This window comes from Propithecus coquereli, unplaced genomic scaffold, assembly GCF_000956105.1.
Source record: "Propithecus coquereli isolate 6110/MARCELLA unplaced genomic scaffold, Pcoq_1.0 Scaffold51, whole genome shotgun sequence".
Classification (NCBI taxonomy): domain Eukaryota; kingdom Metazoa; phylum Chordata; class Mammalia; order Primates; family Indriidae; genus Propithecus; species Propithecus coquereli.
In genome coordinates, this window is record NW_012150952.1 from 3,048,645 (window position 1) to 3,067,050 (window position 18,406).

Below are 18,406 nucleotides of genomic sequence, written 5' to 3' on the forward strand. Positions count from 1 at the left end.
CTGAAAGTATCACTAACAAGAATAGTGTTTAATTGTCATAGAAACAAATCTGATACCTTTCTAGTACTCTAGCACACAGAAATCCAGGGGAAATATTGGTGCAAATTCAAGCTTCAAGGTTTTGTTTTATTTTCATAATGATTTTTCATAGTTAATCTGAAAGTTCTTATTTTTATTTAAAATGTATCTGTTGACTCTATTTTTAGTAAGTCAATATCATAGTGACTAATCTCAGCAACCACATTATTTAGCCCCTTAATCTTAGCACTAATAATTAATTGTGGTAGACCAGCAGGATAGAATTCTGGCTTTCTAATGTATTCCCCTCATTCTTCTTCATTGCTTGAGTGGCTGGAAAAAAGGTTGGAGGTAGGAAATTTTAATGATTTCTGTGGTGTGGTAAAATAAATACATGAAAGATGTAGATCAGAGTTTGCTTTTTGTAGCAGTATATACTCAATATACAATATACACTCACAAGGAGAGGGTATTCTCCAGGTGATAAGGACCCCCCAACTCAACAGTATTCAGATAATTGGGCAAATTACTTCTCTTATCTGAGCCTCAGTTTTCTAATCTTTAAAAAAGGCTGAAAGGCTGCTATAAGGATTAGAAACAATGTAAGTGATATGTCAAGCTTGTGGTAGGTGCTACTAGTGATAGCTACTATTATTATTGGCAAACAACAGGTGTGTGTGTGTGTGTGTGTGTGTGTGTGTGTGTGTGTGTGTGTAATAATCTTTAAAATTACTTCCATTTTTACTTCACATTGGCTTTGTTAATTCACACTAAATTGAGCCAAATCCTAAGTGTCTATCTTAATTATATTTAAGACAAAGAGCAATTTATAACAAACTCACATTTTTGGATCAAGGTCAGACATTGAGTTAAGTGCCTTGGTTACAAATACTCAGAGAAGTCATGGTCTCGTAGGGGAGACAGACACATAAGGCAAACCTACAATGGGGTATTTCTCCAGAGGTTATTCACTTTGGAGAAGGCAAGAAGGATCTATAGACACTCAATCCAGTTGGTTCACTCAGAAATCAAGAATTCTGATAACACATGCCCTTTGATCAAAGCAGCTGGAGATACAGAATGACATTTAGAAAAATGTTCATGTGCTCATTTATTTGGTTTGTGTCCAACAATCTCAGAAAACAGTATGTTAAACATGTCTGCCTACTCTGTTTTCCTACTGGAAATCATTAAAGTACCATATAAACAATATTTAAGCCTATTCTGAATAATGACCATTCTATGTTAAGAGGTTCTACATCCAGTATGCTTGAAAAAATGAGCAACTTATTCATTGTTTTAATTGATCACTGTTTAGCTTCCTGGGATCACTGTGAATTCTTAAGTCTTATTCTGGAAATTTGAAATTCTAACTTGGCATGGTAGAATTATTTAGACTTGAGTTCTTTCCAAAAGGAAAGATGAAAACTTAAAAACGTATAGGATTTTTTTCCACTAGAATAAGGGCAATATTTTTTTGGGGGGGGGTCCATTTTGTTCACTAATATATCCCAAGTGCCTAGAACAGGGATTAGCAAACTGTGGCCCACAGAATAAATCCAGCCCACTTCTTATTTTGGTACAGCCCCCAAACTAAGAATGGTTTATATGTTTTCAAATGGAGGGAAAAAAAATCAAAAGAAGAATAACATTTCATGACATATGAAAATTACATAAAATTTCAGTGCCCAAGAATACAGTTTTGCTGTACCACAGCGATGCTTCTTTATTTACATATTGTCATGGTTGTTTTTTCCCTACAGAAAAAGAGTGGAGTAGTTGCAACAAAGACCTTGTAACCCTAAAGCCAAAAATAACTGTTATTTGGCTTTTCATGGAAAACTTTGTATAGAAAAAAAATTGCTGACCCTTGGCTTACAGTAAAACTGTCCTAACTTCTTTTCAAATCAGATATATTAATATTTAACCCGCACAAATTTCTTTTTAAAAAGAAATCTACAGTCAATCGCTAGATTATAGCCTAGCATCAAAGGAGTTATAATGAGAAGCAGCACACTGTAGATGACAACAGGCTCAAGTGCCACAGTGCCTGGGCTCAGCTGTGCAATCAAGGGCATAATGCTTAACTTCTCTGTGCACCAGTTTTTCCATTTATAAAATGAATTGAATGATGGTAGCTATCCCTCAGGGCTAATATAAGAATTATGTAAGTTAATGTTTGTGAAGTGCTTAGAACGTCACCTGGTATATAGTAGCTGTTGTATATAAGGCAACACATTTTTTATTGTGTTTTTAAGTTAAGAAAATTGAGATACCTAGCAACAGCTAAGGTAATGAGCAAACCTCAACATGTTCATTAAAAAATGGGAAAGATGCAAGCATGAATTACAATTTGAAAATGCCCACTTTTGTTAGTGAGTCCTCTATGCCAATACAATGCCTTAATATTCACTCTAATCGTCTTGTGCTTGTAGGATATAACTATTTGACTCTCATACCTATGATATAATTCTGTAATCAATGGTCCTGTTTCAGATAATAAACAAATTATATTCTGAATGGTTGAATAACTTCTGATACAAAATTTTATCTACCTAACAACTTTTAATCTGAGGATATCAAATTGATATAAAGGGAAGTAACAATTTAGAGAACGCATGGATACAAAATTAGTTTGCTTTGTTAAGGTTGTTATTCAGTTATTAGAAAGAGAACCAATAGAAACTATTGTCCTACATTTAAAGAAACACTTTCTAAGCATCAAAGCTAGGAATCAAAACTGTGTGTTAGGAAATCTAATGGCTTTTTAATCATTGCAAGTCATTTTAGCAAATAGGAAATTAGTATTCTTGATGTTTAAATAAATTTTTACATTAATTTATATGAAATCTTTAAATAGACTATGTTTTGTAGAAAGTAAAATCTTTATAAGGTAGTCTCCTATTGTCTACAAAATATAGTTTCCTGAAAACTACACTTCAATATGGGACTCTACACAGGACTTAAGAGCTGGTGGTTAAATGTTTAAAAAAATATAATTATTTTCATGAATGCTTTTCAATGACATCCTTCAGGTATTTATCTTGAAAAGGGTCTATGGACTTTTGCTATGTGCCATAGTAATGTAGATTGAGTAATGCATTGATGAAGTGCAACACTGAGCCTTTCTTATTTCATAATCTTGATTCATTCAACTTTCAACGAACATTTATTTAACAAGTCACATTGTGTGAGGTGCAATGAAAATGTAAAAAAGAAGTGAATTAATCCATTCCAATTTGATTTATTTGTGATAATTACAAATTTATATATTAGAATTTAAGCAAACAAATAAAAAATCTTTTTGGGTTACAAAAGCTAAACTTAGACTATAAGTCATCTGATATTTACTTTTGAATGTATTAAACATTGCATGCCATGTCACTTTATTAAGTTAAATTTTCATATTTTAGAAGACTTTAATATTGACTTTTCCAAGAACTTATTTCTTAAGTTTCATATTTCTTGCAATAAAACAAACAAAAAAACTAACCAAGAAATAAGACTTCAAAATATTTTAATTTCTGTCTACTTGTCATCTTTAAATGTTTTTAAAAAATTTAATTGAGAAATAAAAATTGTATATATTTTGGGCGTACAATGTGATGTTTTGATATATGTACACATTGTAGAAAGATTAAATTAAGCTAATTAATATATCCATCACCTCCCTACGTATAATTTTTCGTGTTGAGAATGTTTAAAATCTACTCTTTTAGAAATTTTGAAATGTACTTTATTATTAACTACAGTCACCATGGTGTGCAATGAATCACTAAAACTTATTTCTCCTGTCCGACTGAAACTTTATATTCTTTGTCAAGTCCTGTCCTCTTAAATTATTTATGCATGTATTTGAGTACAATGGTAACAAGTTTCTTATTTTATTTTATTTATTGTCCTAATGTTTAGTTTGTTAAAATAGAATATGAATCTCAGTATAAATGGCATACTCAGGAAAACTAAGCAACAAGAGCAAAAATGTAAAATTAATTTGAGTATTTATATAAGACTTTATGCTTGGGTTGCTTTATTTTTCTAGACTTAAAAATTCAAAAGTATTTAGTAATCTTTAAAATCATGTTTATATTATTGTTATTATATTACTATTCCTACTTTCTATAGATAACATATATTCTTAAACAAGTAAATTGATGTTATTCTATTTGCTTGTATTTTGCACTTATTCCAACAGATTGGTCAGTTTTAATTTTCATCTCTCTCTCTGAATGTGAGGAACTCTTTCATATTTGGACTTTAAAAACTGCAAGTGGACAAAAAGTAACAAATACAATGTCTTTTTATTTAATTGTCTTGAATAAAAGTGATGTCATCTCAAAAACAATTGGCTAACACATTTATCTCCCTGTTAAACTATATATAAGGCTGAGGGAAAATTTTTTATATTATGCTGATGCTATAATAAATGGGCTGATTTAATAGTGTTGGTTGCAACTTATGACATTTTTGTCTACATTAAAGTTAAGATCTTGATGGCTATTTTGGCCTTCTTCCTGTGAATTAAAATTAGAATAATGTGATTAGTCCCTAAAATTTTAAGGGCTATGTTTACTAATAATGGAAAAAAATCTAAATTATATTACTTTGAGATCAACAATAGGTTCACATAAACTATTTTCTTTCATATATCTTCCTCTTTTAAAGAAAAATACAGTTTTCTTCCTACTGCAGAAGTATCAGATTCTTGTAGCATCCATGACACTTGTAAGCATTCAGTGGTCAGACACCACTACATATCCTTCAAATGATATGACCCAGTGAAGCTGGAAGGTGTCGTCACGGAGCCAGGCAGCCTGGTATCTCAGCCATCCACCAGGACAGAGCTAGCAGGCCCCAGCTGGTGTGCTGAATCCAGACTAAGGTGGGAAATAGATTTTGCATTTTGAAAATCAACTCTTCTAACATTGAATCTTAGGACATACTTACTAGATAAAAGTGCATCGAGGGCTTCAGAAATTATTTACTGAATAAAATTTACAAAGCTCATTTGGCCAAAATTACTCTCAGAATAGGTTAAATCTTAATTTTATTATCCCTCTGGGTTTCTGACTTTATGCTAGCTTGTACATATCTTTAAAAATATGAATAAATGTATGTTCAGGACTATATGTTGCCTTGATTATTGACTATGTATGATACATGCTAAATGAAGTATACTTGTAGGTCATTTAAAAGTGATCAAAATTAGAATAACAGCATATTAATGCTGTTACCCAATGCCCATTGGTGTGGTAACATTGGCCCATCACATTGAGCTTGCCATTTTGATCTTTAGACAAATGAAAAACTCTTACAAAATAAAAATGCATTTCATGTTCTTGTTCTCACTTGGATGCTTGTGCTCACTGTTCACACACATGGGGGTTTGGATTTGCAATTGCTTTTGCTATTGTTGTACTGTCATTTTTTTGACACCACTATTCATTAACTCATCTCCTGGAGATATTAGAAAAATCAACTTACAGGATTTGCTACAAGTTCAAGGTTTCTCATGCCTCCTGTTGGCCTTGCCTTAACAACAGTGCTGCCTAAACAACTGTGGAGAATATCTCTCATTTCTTAAAAGTTTAGTTACCTTGATTTGGTAGGAACATAATGAAAAAAAAACCAAAACATTTAATTCCATAAGGCTGAGTGAGCAAAGTAGACCTATGCTTTAGACATCATTCTGAATGGGAAAATACCATGCTAGATTTTTCAAACCATGTACTTTCCTAATGTTACACTTTTGGTGGTTTAGGCTGGAGTAGCCTGGCATCTGAAATCATGATGTTTTATCATGAGAAACTGAGAGGACACTGTTTCTCTTTTCTAAAAAGAGAAAGAAACCCTCTGCTAGGGCTCATTAAAAAGGGTTTTAAAACTGGAGCCAATAAAACACGATTGTCAATTCCTACAGCCTTTTTATACCAGCAGCATTTTTAAAAGGCCATCGTTTCTCCTATTTGCAACACAGACACAGCCACATTCTAACTAGCAACAACAGCAACATCTCCCCAACTTCTCTGTGACTCATGAACAGGCACACAGACCAGATGAAGCCAGAAGACTCTTTCCACCACCAGCCAAATCCCAATTTTCAACCGCAAGCCTTTTTGACACGGGAGTTAATAGGCAAGATTCACCCCATCACCTGAAATCCCTCTTGCTTTGCTCTCCTTTGAAAGTGGAAAAGAAAAGCCTTCCACAAGGTAGAAAAGTTTGTCTGGGCACTTGATGCCAGCATTTCCAGTAGCGACCCTAATAGACAAAGCATTCTGGAGCTCTGACCTCCAAAGAGAGCAGACGCCAGTCAAGAAAAAAACAACCTGAGTGCGTGACAACGGGACTATGAAAGCTCTCCTTTGCTAGCATCGCCTGGGCTCTTCTGCTCGTCCAAGGCAGGAAAGAGGACGGGTGGGGTGCAGACTTCTCATAGGATCCTTTTCCTCCAGTAAGCTCATCTTGAGATGTGGAGCGAGGGCTGGTTCAAAGCTGCACTTCTAACTGCCCCGGCCTTTGGCCCCACCTGCCTGTCAATTTCCGTCTGCGTCCACGGTTCCCGTGTTTACCGCTCTGGGGATACCGAGAACCTGGGCTTCCCAGCGTTCAGGGATGCTGCTAGGCCAGTTCCCCACTGACCTTCCAGGGACTCTAAATCAACTTTCCCCACACAGTCTGAACTGTTTGCGTTTGTTCTCTGCCTGCGGGAGCCTCCCGCCCAGCCCACCCTTCTCCCCGCTCCTCCATGCCCCCTCCCCTCCCTCCGGCCTCTCGGGCTCCCCCCCAGCCCCCGCCCTCCTCTTTGTTGTCTCCTACCTGCTGGCCAGGCTCTGCCTGCAGTGCTGCCTGAAGGGCATCAGGTGGTAGTTCATGGCGTCCAGCAGCAGCTTCTGGCAGACTGGGTCGGTTCGCATGAAATCCACTGACTGGACCCGCTCCACCAGCTCCGGGGCCGGGATGAGCGCGAAGCGGAGGCGCTTCATGAGGTCGGGCGCGTACTGCATGCGGGTCTCGCGGTCGTGCTCCAGCCACAGCACGGACATCTGGAAGAGCGCCAGCTCTGACTCCACGGGGGGCGGCAGCGAGTCCAGCAGGGCGCGCATCTCCTCGAAGTTGAGCAGAAGCACATCCTCCACCAGGTACTTGTTGGCCAGCTTCTTGGTCTCTTCCAGGCCGTGCAGCGCGGCGATCTTGCACACCTGCTTGTAGTTCTGCACCGAGATCTGGTCGTTGAGGAACTGCACGCAGAGCTTGGTGACCTGGGGGATGTGCAGGATCTTGCTGACCGACAGCACCTCCTCCACCGTGTCCAGGGACAGGGTCACGTTGGCCGTGTAGAGGTACTCGAGCACCAGGCGCAGCCCGATGGACGAACAGCCCTGCAGCACCAGGTTGTTGATGGCCCGGGGGCTGGTCAGCAGCTTGTCGTCGGGGGAGGAGGAAGGAGTCCCGGGCTCCTCCTGCGGCGGCGGCTGCTGCTGCTGTGACGGCTGCTGCTGCTGTGGCTGCTGCTGCTGGTCCTTGGGGGCCCCCAGGCCGTCCTGGCCGCCGACCCCTCCCCCGAGAGGGGGGTGGCTGGAGAAGAGCGATCGGAAGTACTGCGAGCAGGAGGCCAGCACGGCCTTGTGGCAGTGGAACTGCTGGCCCTGGGCCGTCAGGGTCACGTCGCAAAACAGCTGTTTCCTCCACAGCAGGTTGAGGCCGTGCAGCAGGTTGTCGCTGTGGCTGGGGTCGAAGGTGGAGGTCCTGTCCCCGGATCTGGACATGGCGAGCTGACTCGGTGCACCTGGCTTTAAACCCTCCTCCAACCTGGCAGACAAGGGTGGGGGATGGGAGGGAGGGGAGAAGGGTGGTGGAGGGGTGGGGTGTGGTCAGGGTGGGGAAGGGCGTGGAGAGGAGGGGAGGCGAAGAACAAGAATCAGTGCTCAACTTGGCTCCCTCCCGGCTTGCTCCAGACCCCGACCCTAGAAGGAAGGTCTGAAGACACTGGATCCGTGAGCGCCACCAGAAGGGCCCTGTCTGGGGTCCAGGCGTGGGTTCTGCTTCCTGCTACTCCTCTCGCCACCTCCCACACACTTTGTCCCTCACTTTCCTAAAACCACCTCAGCTCGGCTCTTGGCAGCTACAGCGGTGGCAGCAGCGACGGCAAAGTGGCGGCTGAGGCCGAGACACCTCGTGAGCTCGTGTCCATGCCGGGCCGGATGAAGGGAAAGGCCGGGGAGTGGGGAGCCAGGGGTGCCCCGAAAGCTCAGAGGCGACCGACGGCGAAGGTTCCAGGTCAACTTGAGCCGGAAGCTTTGCTTTTCGCAGTTGGCCCAGTTTTGGGGGTAGGAAAGGGGGCCGGACAAGCGTGCGGATAGGCGGATCTTAGCTCCCCCAAAGCTGGGAACCCCTTCGATTATCCGTGCTGCCCCGAGAAACTCCTAGGCTAATAGTCTGAGGGAGGAGATAAAGCCCTTTCTTCTCCCGGGAAAGTGCAGCGGAGCGCGGTGAGGACCCGCTCAGTGGACTCGGCAGAGGCGGGAGCTGTCCTTATCAATTCTAGCTCATTGCCCTCACCCCGGCCCTGCCCGCTTCCCTGCTTCGCAAACTGTTGGCTTCCCCGCCACCACTCAGTTTTGCTAATTTTCCAGAGACGCCTTTAAACCTGGCAGGAGAATCCTTCCACCACCCCCCCACCGCCTCGCCCCCTTCCCCCGCCTCCCGCATTTCAAAGCACGGAAGTTCAGACATCTATCTCCCCTTCCAGCGCGGGGCGGCACCGAGGAAGATGAGGGAGGAAGGGAGGCTACTAGGGTGGATTTAGAGCGAGAGCCGCGAGGCCGGGAGGGATTCGTGCGGACGGCCGTTCTTCCCGGGCACCAGGCGCAGTCGCTTTAACTCCAGTAACTATGAGAAGTTCAAGTTAGAAGACAGGTGTTGGGGGAGGGGAATGGGGGTGTCCAATGGGTGGGGTGGGGGGCGCAGTCGGGTGCGGGGTCTCTGCGTCCCACCCAGCACCGTCGCCGGCAGCCGCAGCTTCCTTCCGAGCCCCCCGGTACAGCCCCCAGCGGCCCCCACCAGGGCACCCCCACTCCCCGGGCCCTGGAACTACTTCTGTAAAAAGTCTAAGCCGCCTGCATCTAGGCGGAGGCGGGCAGGGTGGGGGAGGCGAGGCGAAATCGATATGCCCGGTCCTTAACCTGTAATTGCACCTTCCAGGGCTGAGCAGAAAGGGACCCTCTGCTCACATCGCGCCCGCCCGCCCGCCGGGGAGAGCCGCCGCCGCCGCCGCCCGGCTCAGAGGGATCCCGCCGGACCTGCCCCTTCCACTGCGGCTCGCTCTGCCCTGCCTGGCGCCGGTCCTGGATCGCCGGCTTCCTATTTATACGGGACTGGGCTCCTCTCGACTCACTTCACCATCCCGTTCCAGGTGGACCCTAACCTCCCTCGCGCTGCCTCCCCCGGCGGCACCCCACCCCCGCCCCCAAAGCTCTGGCTTGCCTGAAACATCTTACAGTCTCTGCCTTTAAGTGGACCCGGTCATACCTCTCTCTCCCTCTCTCTCTTTCGCTCTCCCCGCTTCGTTGTCTCCCCCCCCCATCTTTCCTATTCCCCTTCCTTCTTGTTCTCCTCCTTTGCCTTTCCCTCTCATCTGCTTATTTCTTGCAATAGGAGTTTTATTCTTTATGAGCGTTTGCCACACAACTACCCCCCCACCCCTCTGAAAGACTCCCTCGCCGTCCCTCCCCCCTCCAACAACCCAAAAGACAGAACAAAATACACACAAGGCAGACACAAGGCCAGAAACTTACCTGCTCTCAACCAGCTGCAAAGTCAAGGCTCACTTAAGCTCCCCCCCAAAAATCAATTGTCCTTCCTTTTTAAAGGTTTGCTCTCTCCTTGGGAGGGGGAAAACACCTTCTGGTTCCCAACTCCAGGCAGTCACTCTTTACAATTTATTTTGTCGTACATCATTTGATCACCATGAATTAGCAACAGCAAGAAAATGTAGGAGAGGGAGAAAAGAGAGAAAGAGAGAGGGAGAGAGAGAGGAGAGAGAGGGAGAGAGAGAGAGAGGGAGCAGAGCTTTCTGCAAGAGAAGAAGAAGAAAAAATGTACGTGTGACAAATTATGCTACCAAGAAACAACACATCATTATCCTTGGGCCTGGGGCTCAGTGAGTCGTAACGAGAGTAATAGGAAATCCACGGTTGGGGAGAGAAACGGTCGTGCTTGGCCAGTAGAGAGAGACCATACAGGGGGATGGATGCTGGAGAGACTCGCAAAATTATGGCTCAAGGCTATTGTAAAAATTGTCGAGCGTAAATGACTGCGATTTCAAACATCTTTGGAAGAAAGAAGGGGAAAAAGCGAGCCCCCCTCCCTCCCTCTCCCTCTCTCTCCCTCTCTCTTCTCTCTCTCTATAAAGAACCGTCAAGTTTTAGTGCGCATTGCTAATTAGTCAATTTCTCTCTGCCTTCACAGGCTGGCGACTTCGCTGCTGAGCTGAAACTGCTAATTTCTGTGACCAGCTTTTTTCTTAGCTGTGATCTGGATGAATGAGTAGCTGTCTCACAGAGATGACAAAAATAAACTCTAATCCCCCCCAAAATTTCCACTACATCTTTCTCATGCATAGATTTATGATCTTCAAGCGCTCTGTGCAATATGCAAACTTTTTTTTGTGTCTGTATATATGCTGTTGTTTCCAGATTTCACTACATTGGTATGCTGCTTTTCCCTTCCCCCCAACCCCCCCAACACTATGGAATGCAGAAACTGTCTGATCTCAAAGTATGCTAAGATGCCACTTTATCCTCTCTTGGTATTTGGGGTTTGGGTCTGACTTGGAAGACACTAGCTAGCCCTTGCCTAAGAGGTGAATGGCTGAGGATACAAACTAGGGGTGGGGGAAGTAGAGCTGGTAGACTGAATAGAGAAAGCTCTTCACTTTACATTTGTTTCCCTGCACTATTCAAGCTTTATGATCTTGTTTGAAAACATATTTTCTCTATCATTTTGTCTGGTTAAACAACCACCTCTGAAGTTCTCTGTCAGCTCTTTGACAGATAAGGGTTCAGAAGTCACATTTCTTTTTTGTTGGAAGATTATCGTATTGTCAGATTTGTATTTCAATTAGGAATATTTGATTTGCAGGAGCTAGAATCAAGTGCTAGGAAACCCAGCTGCAATTTCACAAATGTAACCTTTCAACTTTGGAGCTCATCTAATATATAAGGGCAACCACATAGTGCTCACATTTTTGACCCTGCTTAGCATGCAAAATGAAGCCCAGTGTGTTTCTGGAATTTTAGCTGTACCAGAGATTCATGTGCATTTTGGTAGAGGACATGTTCTCCAGACTTATCTCGTGATGTATTGTGCCCTTACATTTATAGCCCTGCATTTCGGTTGTCAATGGGGGTTGGAGGTGTCCAAGAAAGAAAGAAAAAAAAAAAAAAAGCAGAAAAAGGCAGGTATGCCCTTGAATAGAATGAACATGAAAGAAAGCTGGACATGAATTAAACTGAGTTTTGATTGCTATTAAATAGATGAATATGATTCATTCTAATTTATGTGTGCTCTGATTGGTAAACTTATTAAAATATACATCAGGGCACCACTGAAAGTCTGTCTTTTCATACCCCCTCTGAGAGATGGAAAGACATCTGTGTAAGGGAGGGGGTAAAACCAAAAATTCTCAGATTCAGAAATAAGGAATTCCCCATTTACAATGATGGACATTAACATGCATATAGGATATTTACTCTTAAATACATAAAGAATCATCAGACTGAAGCACTTACCCCTCAAAATGGCCTTTTTCTATCAAGGTCCTAGGTTATCTGAGAGTAAGACTTCTTTATTCAGATCCTGCTGAGATGATGCATTTTCATATTCATATTTATAATAGGAAATCCCAAATACATGATGAAATAATAGAAAAGGATTTTTTTTTTTTTTTTTTGGCTGTTGTTTAGGGCAAGGGAAAGAAAAAGAATAGATTATCCAAATCTTCTAGCCTTACTATTTGGTTTGCTTTTTTTAAAAAAAATTTCCTTTACGTGAGTCTTGAATGGGATGATTGTGTAACTGTAAGATAGGGCCTTTTTGGGGTTCTGCGTCATTAGCAATTAAAGCTATCGAGCATGTGGTGGGTCATCAAACTCTCAGACATGCAAAGTACAATTTTTATATTATGCTTTTGATGTTGATCTTTTATGAATTTGGAATTAAGCCTAAAGGTGAATAATAATATTGATCACTTAAATTAATGGCCATCTTCCCATTTTATCATAAAGGAATTAAAGTATGTTTTGTAGGCCTCCAAGTAGCTTACTTGCAAATTTTTTTTTTTTTTTACTGATAGGGTATATTGGTCACTAATTATGATTACTAGACTCTTTATTGCTTCCAAACAATATAAAAGCTACATTTAAAAAATTTTAACTACCTATAATTTTACTGCTTATTTAACAACTAGAGTGGAAGAGCAAGAAAGTGGGGTTGGGGCTTGCAGTTCTAAAACAGCTGTTGAAGTGGATAAGACTTTTTCCCTGCATTTTAAAGTTACCTTATTAAATAGTGTTTAAAATTTCACAGAAAAATTACAATTTCCATTATTTTATAAGCAATTAAAAAAAGGATATTGATGACAAAAAGTCCCTTCATAATCTATGCATAAACCACTATATATGTCATGTAAATTTCACACCTCCAATATCTTGTACTGGCTTTGACTGAAATAATGGCAGAACTCACAAATGCTATGACACTATTTACAATAAATCCCGTTAGGAAAGATTCAATTTGCAGCAATCAGATGCTAGCTACTAAGCGATTGTAAGTATTTGAATTTTATCCTACTTCACTGTTCAACGTACAGAAATTGCATCTGTGTGTTTGATGTGTCCTGCTGAGCACTCTCAGCAGCTTGCATCTCTGCCACTATTGTTTTTAAAATGGCAGGAAAGACGTGACTAGTCAAGAGCACTCAGCAGGATGGATTTCACATGGCATAAGAGAAGCCAGAATTGTCTTTTTTTTAAAAAAATTAAATATAATCATGTAGTCATCTAATTCAAGCCGTCTTCGTACTTCGATAGAATTATCAAAATTATTCATCAGTGAGTCTGCATTTAAACTATGTACAATGGAAAGATTCTGAAACTGTTGCCACTAAGCAGTCTACCAGGGCTGCCATTAGCTCTGAGAGGTCTGGTCAGCCTTCTAGGTAGCAGAGACCAGGCAGATCAGGGGCTCCAGTTGCTCAGGACTATCTTGCTGGACTGGAGGAACTGGAGGTTATCTTTAGAGCAGTTCTTGAAATGTTTTGCTGCTTAACATCAAGGGGCAGCCACGCTGAATCTTTATTTTCCTCATTCTTGACTTTTCTGCTTAGGATTTATGAGTTGTCACCAAATTGGATAAACATCAGAGCCTGGCCTCCCCTATGTTTCTTTTGGTTGGTAAATACTAGTTCAATGTGGCCTGACCTTTAAGATTGCCATCGTTGTGAAATGGATGGATAAAGGGAGAAATTATTCCATTTTACATAGGGAATAAAATTGAGTAAAGAAGGATCATATGTAGCTCCTTCAAAGCCAATGAGTGATAAAACCCAGACAAAACTCATAGGTTTCTAGTTTTTTGTTTTAAAAAACTAGACATGGGTAGACATGGCCAGAGATGTCACAAGACCATCAGCATTGAGAAGCTGATTGAAGAACAAAAAAATCTGAAATAGAAATAAAAGGCAAGAAATGGTGCTACTGGCTAACATTTGGTCAAAAGCCAATGTTTTGCTATTGCTCCAGGGTCAAGTCCAACTCCTTGGCCAGCATACCAGGTTCCCAGTATTTAGCTCTAGCTTTTCTAGGCAGTCTTTTCTGTTAGTTGCTTAGGTTGTATCCTCATGAAAGGCCTTGGTTCTTCACACCTAGAAATCCTACCTATCTCTCAAGATTAAACTCAGATTTCTTTCCACTATGAAATTTTTCCTGGCAATCTCAAGCAGAATAATAATTGCTACTACTTATTGAGTTCATTATTTATGTGGTGGATGCTATTCTAAATCCTTTAGATGTTTTGTTTTCTTAATCCTCTTGTTAATCCTATGACACAGTATGGTAGACACCATTCTCTACCATTTGCAAAAATGGCTCCAACTTTCCACCCTTCTTGGTATACACACTCCATTACATTGTGGCTTTGCTGCTCTTCCCATTGAGAGTGGAATCTATTTCCCCATACCTTGAAATGTGAGCTGGCCTTGTAACTTGCCTTGACCCATAGAATGTGCCAGAAATGACTTTGTGTCCATTCTGAGTCCAGGCTTCAAGAGGCCTTGTATGTTTCAACTCTCCCTCTTGGATCCCTGCCAGCTGCCATGTGAAAAAGCCCAGGATAGCCTGGTAGAAGATGAACCACCACATGGACAAGATGTTCCCCACCTCCACTGGTAACTGAACTCAGATGCATGAGTGAGCCCAGTTGAGACAGAAGAACAGGCATAGTCCAAATTACTGATCCACAGAACCCTGAGCTAAAGCTATGGGTGCCACTTCAAGTCATCAGTTCTGAGGGTGATTTGTTCCATAGCCAAATTAGCTAATAAGGAAAGGTACCATTATTACTGTTTTACTGATAAAGCAAAATTGAAGTGCAAAGGAGTCAGGTAAGGTTTTTAGGATCATACAATTTTTTGAGGATAGAGCTGAGATTCAAATCAACACAGCCTGACTCTAGAGATGAACCATTCTACTACATGGGGCCACAAAAGAGATGCCTGCCTCCCTTAAACATTCATTCATTCATTCATTCATTCTTCATCAAGTATATATTAAGTATTTATTATATACCAAACAACATGCTAAACATTGAGGATACAGTGATGAATAAAACCACATCCTCAATAGGCTTACATTCTAGTATAGGAGGCAGGCTGGTAAATTAGACTCAGCAAGTGAGTAATTACAATTGAAAATTTCTCTTATAAGTGTATGTGTAAGGAACTAATGGAGCAGAAAGAAGCAGGCCCCTCCCTAGCTTCGTCATTGTACTTGTTATCTGTGGTACTCTTTTGACATTTGTTATTTACTCCTGTGTTAATTGCTTATTTAGGGAAATCTGATTTATCATCTCAACTAGATTATAAGCTTCCAGGGGAGAAGGAGCCTTCTGCTTGGTAAAAATTTCCCATGGAACATAGTTTTGTGCCTTGCCCATAGTAGTTATTCAATAAATATGTTGATGGACTATTAAATGTGAATTTTCAAATTTATCAGAAAAACAGCAGCAAGAACAAGGGGGACATTACACCATTAGAGACTGTGTTGGACATTTAACTAAGGTGTTAGTCAATCTCCTGATTATACAAATCTATTGTCTTAAAATTAATAAAATCTTTGTACTATTGTGAATTTATTATTTACAACATGTAGATAAAAGCTTGATGGAAACTGAGTAAAAGTCTCCAAAAATTTGAAAAGAATCATCACTTTTATGGAAACATTAATTCAACTACGAAACAAAGATAACATAGCATTGTGATTCTGTGAATGGAATCTGGAAGCAGCCTCAGCCCTGCCTCCAGCCCAAGGTTTGAATCTTAGCCCTGACACTTCCTGTGTGACCTTGGGTGAGTAATCTCTCTGTCCACTTTCCTCATCTGAGAGTAGGATAATTATAGTACCTACCTCAAAGGATTATATGATGTTTAAATTTTTGTAAATGTTTGTAAAGGGCTTAGAACAGTGCCAGATACATAGTGAGTGCTATGTGAACGTTTATTAAATAAAACATGAATAGATGTAGCTAGAGAATTCTCATCTTAGTTTTCTTTCTCCTTTTTATTTCCTGCAGATTATGCCTAGTGCTCAACAAATATTGGGTGAAGGAAAGAATCAAAAAATTTACTTTTCTTAGGGTTGTGATGATCCATGATGCCATTCAAGAGGCAAATTGTCACTTCAACAGAAGTACCACTATTTTTGGCTTTGCTTTTTAGATATTGTGATTCATTTTCTTTAACTATGGTTTTAAGAATCACCACCTTTTGACCTTTGAGGACATTGATGTTTTATACACATATCTTGGGTAATTAAGATATTAAATATTAAAGATATTATGCTTTCGAAAGGCAATGACCTCTCCAGGAGAGAACATACCTCTTGCAAAGGATCTCCTTCATCTCTCTTCAGTAGAGGAGGGGAGGAAACACAAGAAGTGCCTGGTGCAGAGGCCCAATTCCTACTTCATGGATGTGAAATGCCCAGAATGCTGTAAAATCACGATGGCTTTTAGCTGTGCACAAACGGTAGTTTGTGTGTTGGTTGCGTCACTCTATTCTGCCAGCCTACAGGAGGAAAAGCAAAGCTTACAGAAGGATGTTCCTGCAAAAGGAAAGCAGCACTAAAAGCACCCTGAATCAAGATGATGGGGAAACCATCCCAATAAACACGTTTGGGATATTAAAAAATTAAGGCTATTTATTATTAATGATAGGTTGCTGAATATATTCCTGACTCTGAAAAGTAGCTTTTTGTCACAAGGCCATCATGACAATGACTGAGATGAAAGAGGATGTTGCACTTTGGCTTCTGTCTCTGACATTATCTGTGACTCTAGACAAATCACTTTTCTTTTTCAGGTCTCAGTTTTTCCATATTTGGAAGAGACAGCGCTTTCCTCATTTAGCTACTGTACAGAGCTGCACTGAGAAGTGACTAGACTGAATATTCTCCAAAGTAAAATAGGAAACTTTCCTAGTGATTTTTGGGATAAGCCGAAGGTTTAGACAGTAGAAGAAAGAGAAATATATTCTTCTTACCCTGAAAACTGCTCAGAGGCTGGAGGCCAGAGGTATTTTTTTTTTTTATTTCAGCATATTACAGGGGGTACAAACATTTAGGTTACATATATTGCCTTTGCCTCACCTGAGTCAGACCTTCAAGCATGTCCATCCCCTAGACGGTGCACACTGCACCCATTATGTGTGTATATACCCATCCCCTCCTCCCTCCTCCCACTGGCCCGACATCCAATGAATGTTACTACCATATGTGCACATAAGTGTTGATTAGTTAATACCACTTTGATGGTGAGTACATGTGGTGTTTATTTTTCCCTTCTTGTGATACTTCACTTAGTAGAATGGGCTCTAGCTCTATCCAGGATAATACAAGAGGTGTTAGATCACCATTGTTTTCTGTGGCTGAGTAGAACTCCATGGTATACATATAGAACATTTTATTAATCCACTCACGTATTGATGGGTACTCTGGTTGTTTCCACATCTTTGCAACTGTGAATTGTGCTGCTATGAACATCTGAATGCAGATGTCTTTTTTATAGAATGTCTTTTTTTCCTTTGGGTAGATGCCCAGTAATGGGATTGCTAGATCAGATGGTAAATCTACTTGTAGCTCTTTGTGATGTATTTCCACATTACTTTCCACAGAGGTTGTACTAGTTTGCAGCCCCACCAGCAGTGTATGAGTGTTCCTATGTCTCTGCATCCACGCCAACATTTATTGTTTTGGGAATTTTTGACAAAGGCCATTCTCACTGGAGTTAAGTGATATCTCATTGTGGTTTTGATTTGCATTTCCCTGATGATTAGAGATGTTGAGTATTTTTTCATATGTTCGTTGGCCATTAGTCTGTCTTCTTTTGAAAAATTTCTGTTCATGTCCTTTGCCCACTTTTTAATGGGGTTGTTTGATTTTTTTCTTGCTGATTTTCCTGAGTTCTATATAGGTTGTATTTATCAGCCCTTTATCGGTTGTGTAGCATGCAAATATTTTCTCCCATTCTGTAGGCTATCTGTTTGCTCTCATGATAGTTTTTTTGGCTGTGCAGAAGCCTTTTAATTTGATCAGGTCCCATTTATTTATTTTTGTTGTTGCTGTGATTGCCTTTGGAGTCTTCCTTATAAATTCTTTGCCTAGGCCAGTGTCCGTAAGAGTTTTTCCAACATTTTCTTTTAGAATTCTTATAGTTTCCTGCCTTACGTTTAAGTCTGTTATCCACCGTGAGTTGATTTTTGTGAGGTGAAACATGTGGATGCTGTTTCATTCTTCTACATGTGGTTATCCAGTTTTTCCAGCACCATTTATTGAGTAAGGATTCTTTTCCCCAGTGTATGTTTTTGTCTGCTTTGTCAAAGATAAGATGGCTATATGAGGATGGTTTTATGTCTGGGTTCTCAGTTCTGTTCCATTGGTCTATGTCTCTGTTCTTGTACCAGTACCATGCTATTTTAGTTACTATAGCCTTGTAGTATAGATTGAAGTCTGGTAAATCGATGCCTCCCAATTTGTTCTTTTTACTTAAGATTGATTTGGCTATACGGGTCTTCTCTGGTTCCATACCAAGCACAGAATTATTTTTCCTAGATATG

General features: G+C 40.9%; 1 protein-coding gene across 1 annotated transcript in view; it reads right to left on the reverse strand.

The window, feature by feature from the left end:
- Nucleotides 1-10,237, reverse strand: part of KLHL14 (kelch-like family member 14) — a 106,261-nt gene extending 96,024 nt beyond the window's left edge. The window contains exons 1-2 of the mRNA XM_012656586.1: nucleotides 9,816-10,237; nucleotides 6,838-7,830 (exon numbers count right to left, since the gene is read on the reverse strand). Of these exons, the coding sequence (XP_012512040.1) occupies nucleotides 6,838-7,787 (950 nt within the window). The 5' untranslated portion in view covers nucleotides 7,788-7,830; nucleotides 9,816-10,237. The remainder of the gene's footprint in view (nucleotides 1-6,837; nucleotides 7,831-9,815) is intronic.
- Between the last annotated feature and the right edge of the window lie 8,169 nt (nucleotides 10,238-18,406).